Here is a 14,654-nt window from a genome sequence, read left to right on the forward strand (position 1 = left end):
GAAAGCAGTCACTAATCAGTTGTGTGACTTTCTAAATAATAGTTTATTTGAGGATTTTTAGTCAGGATATAGAGTGCATCATAGTACAGAGACAGCACTGGTGAAAATTACAAATTACCTTTTAATTGCATCAGACAATGGACTTGTCTCTGTACTTGTCTTTTTAGATCTTAGTGCTGCGTTCGACACCATTGACCATCACATCCTATTACAGAGACTGGAACATATAATTGGCATTAAAGGAGCCGCACTAAGCTGGTTTAATACCTATCTATCAGTTCGATCTCAGTTTGTACATGTTAATGGTGAGTCCTCGGTGCACGCCAAAGTTAGTCACGGAATTCCACAAGGTTCTGTGCTTGGACCGATTCTATTCTCCTTATATATGCTTCCTCTAGGCAACATTATTAGTAAAAACTCCATAAACTTTTATTGTTATGCGGATGACACCCAATTATATCTATCGATCAAGCCAGATGAAACTAACCAGTTAACTAAACTTCAAGCATGCCTTAAGGACATAAAGACCTGGATGACCTGCAACTTTCTGATGTTAAACTCAGACAAAATTGAAGTTATTGTACTTGGTCCCAAACACCTCCAAGACACATTATCTAAAGATATAGTTACTCTAGATGGCATTTTCCTGGCCTCCATCAGCACCGTAAGGAACCTCTGAGTTATCTTTGATCAGGATTTGTCCTTTAACTCCCACATGAAACAAACTTCAAGGACTGACTTTTTTCACCTACGTAACATTGAAAAAATCAGGCACATCCTGTCTCAAAATGATCCCGAAAATTAGTCCATGCATTTGTTACTTCTAGGCTGGACTACTGCAATTCCTTATTATCCGGCTGCCTGAATAAGTCGTAAACATTAGCCTGTTGATGTTAGCATTTAGCTAACACAGCCTTATAGAACCACTAGCATGGCTGTAAACTCTGTCTTGTTGCTGTTAGAACAACATCAAGGTTGCACTGACCCTGCAAAAATCTGAAAGAATTCCACAGTGATACTGTTCACATTGACCCCAACGCTTTTGACTGTACGGTTGGATTTACCATCGTACTTGTAGGCTTGCTCTACAGTAGCATATATTGTACCAAAAAAACTTGTGTTCCAATGTGAATCACACAAAATAGTTATTCATGACAATTAAATTATCGTAATAATATTTCAACAGAAAAAACAGGGTATCTTAAAACAGTACCTTTTGAACCATATACTTCAGTGACATCAGATTAGAGTTTTTAGTGGATTTAAAAACAAATCCCTTATAGAAACACACCACCTCTTCTTGTTCTGGCTTTTGAGAGGGGCAATGCTGTTCCAATAAACACCCTTATAGCTCAGTCTATTGAACTGCATATGTTTTTTACACTTCAGAGGACTCATCGAAAAAGTCTTCAGCGTGTTTGTTTATCTAAGAGAGTTTGATTCCCAGGTATGTCCAGTCACAGCTCCAGCTTGTCCCAGTTTCTCCATGTGGAGGTCAGCAGCATCACAGCTTTCACAATCTGAATGGGGAACAGCAACAGACGCTTTTGAGTTTAGTGTCTGATGATTACATAAATTACTACTATAAAGTGTTGAATAATGTATTTCCCGTGTCCAAAGTAATTAAGATCACTATCAAAACTCCTCATCAGATTTCATATATCCAAATGTGAAAACTGCTGTTAAAATAAAATAATTATGCCGGGAGAAAAAATAACATAATTCTTGAACATCAGGAAAATTATATTACTGGTGCATTGATGAAATGCATGCATTTAAAAAAAATCCCCTTGATGTGTGTATTATTAAAAACAGATTAACATTAATATTACTGAACATAGGGTTTATTATTGTTGAATACACATTATTATTGTATTAATGACCACTGTTATAGAAACAATGCAAAAACGCATTTTACTCAAAACAACATCAATTACCAGCTAGGCAGGTTATTATATAAGGTTGCTTCAACTGAATTTAATTGCATCTTTGCAATTGCATCAGTTGCTGTCTCTGCAGGTGTGCAAACTGTAATTTCAACAACTTTAGCCTGAACTGATTGCTGCTGTTGATTGGAATTAATGTACAAAAATACACAAGCCAAGTCATTCCTTTTTTCCTAGTCAGTCTATAAATGGCAGCTTTTTTCCCCTACCTGTCACAATTTTGAAAACAGCTTAAATACCCTTTCATAACAGGTATTGTAATTTGCCATTTCCCTATTAAACCTTTAGATGTTTGTATTTTCATGGTGAGGGCATGTACGGAAAAGGTGATCAGTATGGAAGTCTTAGTTACATTAAAATCTGACTACTAACGGTGTTGCTGGCTCTATTTCAGTATGCTTTGGATGTCATCGACCCACTGATTATAATGCTGTGGCGGATCAATATAAGCCAAGAATACATAGATTGGGTGGCAAATCTCTCAACAGACCTGCCAGACACCCTCTCTCTTTCACTCTACTCCTCTCTGCCTTCCTCTTAAACAACAAGATAAGAAGACCCATAATTGAGTGTGATCTGTTCTCCCATTAGAATAAAAGGCGGATCAATTGCACCATTTCTTTCATTAAATCTCTCATTCCCCCTCTATTTTAAGGGTGATGAGACAGATGGGTGAGGTGAGCAAAGACAAAAACACATCAGCCATCCTCTTTGATACAAAAACAAAGCCAGTGGAATGCAAAAGAGTATTATTTTCCACGCAATGAATCATATAAAAAAAAGACGTGGGGCATATTCTTCTTTAATGATGACATACTGGTTCCCACTTGAGTTACAAATACTTGAAAAACACGAAGAAAATAGGCAACTCAGTACAAGGGGTGGGGTTGAGGGCAGCACTCAAAAGTATAATTCCCACAGCAGCACTATTTATTGAATATAAGATGAAGGCCACAAAAAGGAGGGAGGAGAGGGAGGGAAGTACATGCAAGCATTAATAGCTATTTGTTTAAATACAACACCCTACACAAATCCAAAAAGCTTCTTTTCTTGTGCAGTGTAAATAGTAAATAGTTTACTTTGTTTCACCAGGCCTGTAGACTAGTTTGTTCCCTTGTAGACCTGTCCAGCTAAATCTGGATAGTGTCACCATACTGCAGGCTGCTCTGGAATACAGCAGTTTTGGCTGAAGGGATTTCCAGGAGATGGGGGTCCCCCATCTCAAGAGCCTTGGCCACTGATTTTGTGCGAACATTAGGGGCCGGTGGTGAAGCCCACCTAAACAGTTCTGTCAGATATGGGGGGCAATGTGACGCACTGATTTAAAGACCACTGTCAATACAGTTACTTTAATTCCTGCTTGCGATTCTCTGACTTTTCCTGTTGCGCTACCAGCAGGTCAAAGTTTCACTTCTCAGCATCTGCTGGATGGATTGACACCAAATTTTGCATAAACATTAATGGTTGCCAGACAATGTATCCAAATGACTTTGGTGATCTCCTGACTTTTGCTCTAATGCCACCAGAAGGACAAAATTATAATTCGTCCAATACTTGGACTATATGGTTTATGACCAAATATCTGCAAAAGTAACGACATTCCCATCAGCCTTAGCTGTACTTTGTGTTTAGTGAGAATTAGCAAATGTTTGCACAAATGTTTAGCTCAACACACCACTGTGCCTAACTACAGCCTCACAGAGCCTCTGTCATAACTCTGAGACAACACATCATGATACTTTAATTATATCTCAGTCTCAATGTGTTTTTGTAAATCCTGTTATCATGTCAGTCCACATATCAATATGCACATTTATTGCCATCTAGCCTGGCAGTCTTGCTAAATAGCACATTGGCAGTGATCACGTTAAGTCCTTCATCTTCATATTCCTCTTCACAAGTCGAACCTTGTGTGAATATGATTATATTGCCATATGCAGGTGATATTAGCTGACTTGGAGGTTTTTGTACGACTAATATGGGATACAGGTAATAAATGGAGGATGAGATAAGTGTCACATTTTCAGCAACTTCATGAATCTTTTCTACTTTTAAGGAGCCACATGTGATGACCTCAGATTTTCGCTGTTATGAGTTGACCTTTTCTCATGAAGTAAAAGAGCTGGAGAACACTGTAATACTGCCTGCAGTTAGGTGTCTCGGATTGAACTCTTTTATTCCTCAGAATGCAAACCCCACAGGGCTCTTGCGCAAGCGGAAGAGAAGTAGGAACAATTTCAGTATTGTGATTGTAATCACTGATTAGCCTCTATGAAAACACAGCTATATAACAAGCCTCAATCTCTGATGTTGTGAATGTCGTTGCTCAGGCATGATGTGTTTTTCATAAAGTTGATGTAATCAGAGTAAATGCCCCAAGCACTTACTGCCTAGTTTTTTTCAGCATAGTTTGTAGCAATATTGCATTTCTATAGACATGAGCAGTGATCCAGCTAATACAGTATAATCATACCCTGGAGGTACAATAGAGGCCTTAGCACACCACATTTTGTCCTTCTGACTGACACTGTGTTATGTTTGTCAGACCATCAGAACACTTTAACCAGTGACAGCTTACAAGACCATAGAAAATGGATTCATTTTGAATTCAGTATCAGCATTAAAGATGTTTAGTTGCACATACAGTACATTGTATCAGGACTGTAAAAAAGCCACTTCTCCGATAAACATAATGTCTTCAAAATGCTTCAGTGGCACACAATAGTGTGGACAGATCACTTGAGGAATTTTTATTCATATAAATCACATCAATCAATTGGCTTTTCTTGCAGGGAGATAAAGATAAGGCATTTTATCAGGGGTTAAAGCCACACTCTTTACATACAGACTGTCGACAGAGCATAAAATGATCTCTGTTCCTCTCTGTGGCATGTCAGTGGGCCATTTTCTCTGCATATGGCTCATACAGAGCCATGCATATTTCATGAGGCTTAAAACAGGAATTGCATCCTGCCTGTTTTATTAGCATTTTAATCCCTCTGCAGATTTGCCGCTTGTGCCTCAGTTTGAGGAGCGCATAGTTTCAATATAGAAACTTCACATGCTTCATCTGCTGCTTTCGAAATATATCTCCTTGTCATTTTGAGAGGTCAAAGCAAAATTACATTGAACAAAAATACAACTGGTGACACTTAAATGCACAGGTGTTTTTGTCTCTCATGTATATGTCATCTGCAAAAATATAGTGTTCTGTGTTATACCAGTGATCTAATACATTGTGTTTTCATTGCCAAATGATTTTTATATGGAATAAACAACACTCACCTTGTAACATGACATTTAGATGTTTTCTCTAAATTAATGGCTTACTTCAAAGTAGGCTCTGTTGTCAAGTTTGTAAAGCCCTCTTTTTTCAATAATCACACAGAAGATGAAAGCTGCTTTTTGAATTCTAATTTAATTTGTTCAGTCATCCATTAAAATGGTTTGTCTGTCTCCCCTGCCACCAGTCCATCCTCTCTCTCTCTCTCTCTCTCTCTCTCTCTCTCTCTCTCTCTCTCTCTCTCTCTCTAGATAGCTGTGTGGCAAATTGGAGCTCCAGCATTGAATGCCAATGACTAAAAGGGGAAAAATACATATTGAGGGCACAGTGAACTTGAGCAATTAAATTAAAAAAGTTATTAACTTTGGAATGAGGGACACTGCTCTCTTTCCCGTCACTGCCTGTAACCAGAGGCTTCAGAGTTCAAGGAAACACACTGAAACTGGGAGAGGGAAGAAGGGAAGGAGACAGACATGTAGAGAAAAAAGAGGTAGAGACAGGCAGGGGGAAAGAGACAAGAGAGATTTTAGAGGTGAGGGTGAAGGTTATAAGCCCATAAGCAGACATGTCCTCTAAAACTGTGTTTTAATCATCAAAAAAGTTGCTGTGTGCGGCCTGATACATGTCTATGTATGTGTGCACCTGCTCATTTGATCATTAGACCGTTATTGTCTTAAGCAAAGGACTGGCTCATTGCCACCCGCAATGCCTTAGCCTAGCCCTAAGTCAGCATCATTGTAGCATTGTGAGCCCAAATTCCAAGGGAGTGAGAATCAAAGTTAATTAAGCTTTTGCTGTGGTTTGCACAAATAATAAGTAATGGGCTGACTACTAATTAACCCTAAGAAACTGCTTCCTTTCAGTGCAGTAAGTGATATTTGGAACTATAACTGCTTTTCCTTACATATTTAGCACTGTTCTACCAAGCACAACTAATAACTCTTCCATATGATAATGATCTCGTACTCTATGATAAATGGAAGAGAGTATTTACTTTTATGGTGTGCACACATTTTGAAATTCTAACAATGCATTTAAAATATTTATCATCTACAGTATGTGTGTGTGTTAAAGCATGAGAGCTGGATGTTGGACCCCATAGCAATGCAGTACCTGTGTTCAGATTGGCCCCTCATTAGTAGAGATGTGAATCTCATGCATTTTAATGTTAATGATCATTGTACTAATCATTTATTTAATAATTTAACAAAAGGGCAGGTCATGTCTGTTATGTCCTTTCCTTGTTATTTGTTGGAAACATTGAATTTCAGTCGAGATTTGATCACCTAACAAAATGAAAAAAGTTTCCCATAGCTTAGAGACAGACCGAATACATAAAAACAACAAAACAAATATCTTAGTAGATGGCACTTCTAACACAGACTCTCATTCAAACTACAGCGTTTTTTGTTGCTATCAGATCAAATTTAACTAGTGCATGGTTGCACTTGTGATTTAATAAATATGGACCTATGAAAAATATTGACAATTTTCTCAGTGTGCTGTGATATTCTTTTGTTTCTGTCCCTACATGAGTATTTGCTGTTGTCAGAACCCAGCAAGGCACTCTTACATCTCAACAACCTTTGGGTGGATTGCTATGAAAGTAAGGATGAATCCTTATGACTTGGATGCCCTGACTCTTCATCTAGTATCACCAGCAGGTGAAATATTTCCATTATACAATGAAATATCTGCACATCTACAAAATGGAGTGGCACAGAATTTCATTCAAGATGAATTGTAACAACTTTGATGATTTCACTTTGTCCTGTACTTTGGTTTCTGAGTGAATAGGCCTACCTGGAAAAATACAGACATTCCCACCCTAACTGTACATTTATATTTACTGGTAATTAGCAAATATTAGCATACTAACATGATAAATTAAGATGGCAACCATGGTAATATTATCTGCTGTACATCAGCATGTTAGCATTTAGCTCAAAGCACCACTGTGCCTGAGAACAGCCTCTCAGAGGCACTTGCATGACTGTAGACTCTAACTCAACTCAACACTTTGTGGATAAGTCGGTCTAACCTTTGTTCACACTCTAGCCATACCGTCACCACAGTGTTTTAATCTTTAGTCAGCTAGTATCGTCTTTCTCTTTTATGTGCAAACTTTACTCATGATAAAGAAATGTATTACTCACAACAGATTTTTTTTTAATATACTGCCCCTTTGCTTCCCACAGTGTTGCTTTTGTGTCATACTGCTACCTGTTTCCATTTATGTGGCCTTTATGTCATTCCTTCACTTATATTATACATGTATTATCATTATGGTGACATTATAAGACAGTATGTCTATTTCACTATATTTCAGAGGACATTTTGTAAGCATCCTGCACAGAACGAGAATCATTCCCCTGTGCATTATCTTGCTTTGTTCTGACCACTTATTTCAATTGGAAAGTTAAACCATAATTTCTTTTATCTATTTCTTCTCCATTTTCTCAACCTTACTGCCCCTCATTTTACCTTAATTTGATACCTTGCAGCTAAGTTTCCCATATCAAACTCCACAGCTCCTCTCAAAAACCATGGATGAAAATACTGTCATGTCCAGGCAGTGTAAAACAAAATGAAGAATGAATGTCTGTTTTCCCTGGCAACTGCAATACATCAGGATCATTGAGTGGCGTCCAAACTGTCACGTCAAGATACCAAATTTTCACTATATGATTATCGTGGACAAAATAATTCACGATAATAATATTATTGCGATATCTATAAAAAATCTGAAATAAAAACAATTGTAATGCTATCAGTCAACTTTGTTTTGTGTTTGTTTTTACTTTACCGCCACCTACTATGACAAAGTGAGAACGGAAAGAAACAGAAATGATTTAAGAGGTGCTGGATTATTTACATGATATTATCATTTGTGTAACATGATATCAATATAATGGTTATCGTCAATACCAGTATATCGCAACACCCCTAGTCCAAACCTCATTAGCCAGTAGAGCCGTGTTAAGCAGGGGCAAAGATGATAAGCAAGGGCAGGAACAAGAACATGCCAGCCAACCATACTCAATTCTGCAACTCTGTAGTTACAGTTACTACAAAATAGCAGCTCTATAGCACTCAATAGGCTGCAAAGGCACATAACTGTCTGGAAAACTGTCTGAAGTGCAGTCCAGCTAGTGGCTGAGATAAGGCTGGAAGAGGGAGAGAAAAGAACATAAAGAGATTAAGTCAAATGAGAGGGCATTTCAAGTAAAAACACTAACGGTGGGATGAGTTATGGCTGCATAAAAGTCAGAATTTTACTGAAAGAGAGCCACCCGTTGGCATAATAAAAAAAAACTGATTGCACATTGCTGAGTACACCATACTCCACTCTGAATAGTCTTATTAGACTTTACTGACAAAGCTAGCGGCGCCTCGGTAGCTCACCTGGTAGAGCACATGCACCACGTCCACAGCCCTTTGCTGCATGTCCTCCTCTCTCTCTTTCCCACATTTCCTGTCTCTCTTCAGCTGCTCCTATCGAATAAAGGCAAAAAGCCTACAAAATAATCCCTTAAAAAACAAATAATACTGACAAAGCTAACCCACAGGTGGAACTGAAGTCCAGTAGTCAAGCTGACACCATCCATGTAAGGGTTAAACCAATCAGGAACACGTGTGTAGCGTATTCACACCAATAAGGGGATATGACCTCTTGATGCTCCAGCAGTATGTCTCTTGGACCTGCAGGCACAGACCACACAGGTGGTCTCAATACCAAGACCCTCTCCTTTGAAACAGGGAGATGGCGGTTGTGCTGACAGAACAAGAAAGCCCCTGAGAAGGAGCTCTTTTAAAGATAAATTGCTTCTAAACTTTTACTGCAGTGCTGTTCAGGCTATTTTAAGCTGAAATGTTAGGTACCTGTGAAGAGAGCCTCAGAGGTCTCAGTAGTGTCATCTTTGTTATATTTCTTCCTACTAACCAATTAGCCACTTTCTTCACTTTCTGAAAATGTTGGTACATTTGCTTAATGTTCATTAAGTACTATACAAATTTTGATGAGGTACTGTAGCATAAAGTACTATAGCAGTTATTTTTAATGATATAAACAATTAAATTCATGTACGTCTTTCCTTGTCTCTTTTTCAAAACAGCCATGTTTTGCTTATTGCAATGTTGGAGTATCCCTGAATGCACTAAAACTCGTCTGTGTTTTCAACTGCACGCCCATGTTTAGAACTGTAACCTTTTACAAATATACAACTATTTGTCCACTGTGATATGGTCTGTCTTAATCAAGTTTTACATCTCTGAAAGTTAACTTTCATTGTATAGTGACATAAAGCCAATATCTGCCTGGAAGGTTGGAAATCAGTTTATAACAAGTCCAAGAGTTTACTGCCATGCTAGCGGCTCTGTGAGGCTGTACTTACGCGCAGCGGTGCTTTGAGATACATGCTAATGTCACCATGCTCACAATGACTATGCTAATGTGCTGATGTTAAGCAGGTATAATGTTTACCATGTTCATCATCTTAGCATGATAACATGCGAGAACTTGCTAATTAGCAATTAACACAATACTGCTGAAGCTGATGTCAATAGTTTCGCAAGTATTTGGTCATAATGTTGCACAGAAATACTTGAAATACTTGAAATACTGAACCCAAATGCAGAACACAAAACAATGAGGCAGGATTCTGGTGCAAAAGTTAATTTATTAGACACAATCGTTAGGTGAGTCTTAAAAGGGTAGCAGAGTCTCTGAGTTGGGGAGAGCTGGGGGTGGAGCCGTGAAGCAGGGAAGCAAGGCAGTGGAGCGCTGGAGAAACCAGGCAGAGCAAATTCAGAGATCCAGGGAGTCAGTCCAGAGTCCAGGGCTTGCAGGAGTGGGAATGAAGCTGGAGTCGGGTCCAGGCAGGAAGTAACTGAAGGCACACAAAAAAATACAAGGGTGAGTATAAAGCTTAGACAAGGCAACAGAGCCCAAAAGGCTGACGCTAGACTAACTGGGTAGCTGAATCTATGATCTGGCAGTGTCATGGAGTTGAAGCCCAGTATTTGAAGCAGAGTAGATTGAAGATGATTGGCCACACCCACACACCTGATCCCACTCCTGTAATCAAGCATAGACACACAACACCCAGAATGCTAGAGGGAGTGAGAGATTCCTGGCTAGGAGGACGCAGAGGGCATGTCACATAAACAAAAGTATTGAACAAATTGAGATTTTGACCTGATGGTGGCGCTAGATGAAAAGTCAGGGGATCACCAAATTGATTACAATTTATTCTGAGGATGACATGTAATCCATCCAACAATTGTTGAGATATTTCACTCAAAACCGCATGACAACCTACTCCTCAGTACATTTCTGACTTGCTCACTGATTATAACACAATCAGGCCTCTCAGGTCATCAGGCGGGGGGGGGTCTTCTATCTGTACTCAGAATTAGAGCCAGGTCCAGTGAGGGTGCCTTCAGTTACTGTTGTCCTGCTCTCTGGAACAAGCTGCCTGCTGACTTGAGGTCCATCACAACTGTGTTCAGTTTTAAAAGCAAACTTTCCTATTCTTGTCTTCCAGGTTTCTTATACAGTTGGTTACGTGTGCGGCTATGTGAGACTCCAAATTTGATTGTGTTGGTGTTTTTGGGTTTATATTGCTGTGTGGTATGTTTATTGTACGTTGGATGTATGCTGTATTGTTTCAGTTTCTGCATTTTACTCATGCTTGTGTTCTTGCATTTATGTTGCTTGTGTTGCCTATGCTCCCAAAGACAAACGGTGGTACCTGAGAAAAACATGAATGAATGAACTCATCACACATGTTTTTAGACTGAGGCCCATTCGCTTCAATCTCCTTCTCTCCCTTTGCCACACTTCAAAGAAACCTCTGGGGAGAAGCTTCAAAATGTACAGCATTACAGGCTTTTTCAGGACTGCCACAGAGTCCCAAACCAGCCAAGAAACAGACACAAAGTTTCTCTCCAGCTATTTGTTTTAAAGTTGGTTCTGTTCATGGGTAAGAGATTCATCATGTCATTTGTTCTCCCTTCACCTGGCCTCACTTTTATCTTCCAACCCACTATTGCACTTCCTGTTAGCTTTTCCTGTGTTTGTATTATCCCTCTTCACTTTCTTCTCCCACTCTTGCTTCATCCTGTCTTTACCTTTGCAGTGGGCTCAAACAGAGGAGCTTAAATCATATCAGGGATGAGAGCTTTGCCATGTGCCATCCATTATACTGAAGTAGTACTGCAGTGTTGTCTCTTTTCTCATGTTTTTTTCATATTTCGGCTTTTGTCTCCATTAATCCCCTTCTTTCTTCACCCCTCTTTCTGACATTAACTCAATTTCCTACACCATACTCATTGTCTCCCCATTACATCTGCTCTCTCCCCTGCTGTTACACCATCACCCCTGACGCCTTTCCTTGATCAACCAACTCTCCATTCCAACTTCTTTTCTTTGCTCGTTCAGCTTTCGCTGTCTTACGTATACTCACTCTTCCTGGCTTTCTTAAAGGACCTGTGTGTAGGATTTAGTGGCATCTAGCAGTGGGGTTGCAGATTGCAACCAACTGAATATCCCTGGCCTCACCCTCCCCTTCCAAGTGTGTAGGAGAACCTACGGTGGCTGCAAAAAACAATCCACGCTCTAGAGCCAGTGTTTGATATTTCTGTTCTGGGCTACTGTAGAAAAATGCCGGTGCAACATGCCGGTACTCCGTGGAAGTTGACCCGCTCCCTCTGTAGATATAAAGGGCTTATTCTAAGGTAACGAAAACACCATTATTTTTTTTCAGGTGATTATATACTAATGAAAATGTACTTGTGAATATTATATACCATTTCTGCCATATTCTGCCAATAGAGCCCCCTGAATCTTACACATGGTCCTTTAACTAAAGCCCAAATTGTGTTCTTCCCCTTCTTAGTTCCTGTCTGCTTCCTTCTGCCTCCAAGAATGGCAGCAGCCAACAGACTGCCCCCCTCTGGTTCTCTTTCATTCCACTTTTTTAAAGCGGGTGACCTCAAAAGGTGTTTTCTAACATCTCTCTCACCCTGTTGGTCCTTTCTTCTTCCCTACCTTTTTTCTTTTCCAGGAATGGGTGACAGCCACTGACCTACTCATCTCCTTGGATAGGCTTAACACCTTTGGAGACGAGTTCTTCAAGGATGCTAAAGTGTTGCGCTCGTACTTCTATGCCATCTCTGATTTCTCTGTGGGTGGCAGGTAAGAGACACCTGAAAGTGTGCCATCAAGGACAATATCACCCTGGATAGCCGACATTCTTTCTGAAATGTTAAAAATGTGTCGCTTTAGAGTTTAACCTTGAGCTTGGTCCTGTGTGTGAAACTGTGGTTGAGTGAAAAAAACAAATGAAAAGTCAAAAGCTTTGCAGTATATTTTCTTTGTGCTTAAATAATTTAGATTTTTCAGCCTCCAGCTATCTCAAACGTAATGCAACACAAACCCTGGATCCTACAAACTGCATTCATATAATTCTAATTGGCTTTGCCAAATATGTTTTGGTGGAAACAATTGCTGCCTGAGGAGGTAGGGATGGGTTGTTGGGCAAACAAAACACAGATTTTGACACCAGAGCCCAGGGTTCATGTCCTACATCTCACGTATTGTTAGAGTTAGACTCTTACAACAATTGGTTAAGGTCAGGGAAAGGGTTTTGGTGAAATACTGAAAAATTCAGCATGTCCCATCTGGTGCATCATGTTATCTTTGACTTTTTCAGTATTTAACCAATACCACAGTCTTTTTCAGATACATTCAGTATGAACATTTTGCATTTACAATGAACAGTTTGCAGATGTGCTTAAAGTATAATTTCCTCCTTGTGGGGATTAAAAACATTATTTGGGTTACCTTTCCTTCAAGACATATGAACATAATTTTTAGGAGACATGGTTGTGTAACACATGGATACTGTATGTGTGCAAAGCAAGACAAACAATCAAAACCTTATCCTGGACAGCTGTTTGCAGAACTGATTTAAAAAAAAATACCTTGCTGTCTGTCAAGTTGCCATCAGATGAGAATAAACCAAGATAATGCTCCTTCCACTTCCTTTGGTTTATTACTCAAAGTAATGAGAGAGGACATGGCGCCAAGGACCAAGCTGCACCTTGGCACTGCAGATAGAAGTGGACGATTAAGTAGTTGAGATGAAGCCTTCAGAAAGAATCTAAATTTGATCTGACACCTGTCATAAACACTTAGGATCACTGCAGCAGCATGACAAATTACTCACCAATGCCACAATACTTTGGGGAGAGCTCCACATGACAACATGTTAGCCTTGTACCAGTACGTTCTGTACACATGCCTTTGCACCTCAGTGCTACACCTCACTAAGTTGGCCAGTCCTACTCACAGATGCTGTACGACGACTCCTCATGATTTATACAGAATATCACTGCAACCATAACAAGGTGGACTGCTATGAAAATTAATGTGCTAGAATTGTGGAGGCAACAATCCACATATCCATATATGAAAAATGCTGTTTATGCATCTTTTCATTCTGGTGTAACATGAGGACTCACCATATTGCACATCTTTTCTTTTTGAACTGCACATATGCTGCCTGTACAGTTCAGGTAATCTCCCTCATAACATATTCAGTTAGAATTATCACCGAAAAGCTCAAGTCTACTCCAGCAGAGAGATGTGATATGTTGATTGGAAGCATTTTGGAGTTAGTTGTTGTCGTCTCAGTGACAACAGAAATAACTGGGTCTGAGCCTCAAGCAAGCATATGTCTGGATCCAGGACAGCTGGCTAAATTTGACAGAGCCTGCCACTCAGTGACAAGTCCCTGTCCCCTATCACAGCCACTCGACAAAACCCAATGACACTGCCAGGAAATATTACACACAGGAAGGCGTAGCTGCCATCATGCTTCAGAAGAAATGATAGGCTTTCGAAATGCAGGGAGAAAGGAAATTAGTAGATATTAACTATCTTGTTGTGAAAATTTGCTTAATAAATCCTGTTTATCTCACAATTATTGAATCCACTTTTTGAACGTTATAAAGCACACACTAATTTGAAGATGGTGTCCAATCAAAAAGATACACAGTAAATATAGGCATGCATGTAAGTAAACATTTAAAACAAATGCACATACTAATACTCACAGAGATACATGCTTGTTGCTGTTTCTTATACTCTTGGACAGTGTGAATGTATTAGCACAGGTGAATAGTGCAGTTGCTGAAGGGGAATGAAAACCCCACCTCGTCTTTGGCCATGTTCATGCCTGTGAAAGATAATAGGAAGTGACAACACCTTATGGTGGAAATACCCTCTCACTTTCCCCTCTCCTCTACCTTCTACTCCATTCACTGTGTGCATAAGTATGTCTACACTTGAGTCAGCGAGGAGAAGCAAAGACAGAGAGAGATTATGTATAGGAGAAGCTGTACTTGCATCCTTTTATATA

General features: G+C 39.5%; 1 protein-coding gene across 1 annotated transcript in view; it reads left to right on the top strand.

The window, feature by feature from the left end:
- lamc3 (laminin, gamma 3) overlaps window positions 1–14,654 on the top strand; it is a 101,367-nt gene that overhangs the window by 15,571 nt on the left and 71,142 nt on the right. Inside the window, exon 3 of the mRNA XM_044175459.1 lies at window positions 12,297–12,427. Within this exon, the coding sequence (XP_044031394.1) occupies window positions 12,297–12,427 (131 nt within the window). The remainder of the gene's footprint in view (window positions 1–12,296; window positions 12,428–14,654) is intronic.

The sequence above is a fragment of the Siniperca chuatsi genome, linkage group LG18 (genome assembly GCF_020085105.1).
Source record: "Siniperca chuatsi isolate FFG_IHB_CAS linkage group LG18, ASM2008510v1, whole genome shotgun sequence".
Classification (NCBI taxonomy): Eukaryota; Metazoa; Chordata; class Actinopteri; order Centrarchiformes; family Sinipercidae; genus Siniperca; species Siniperca chuatsi.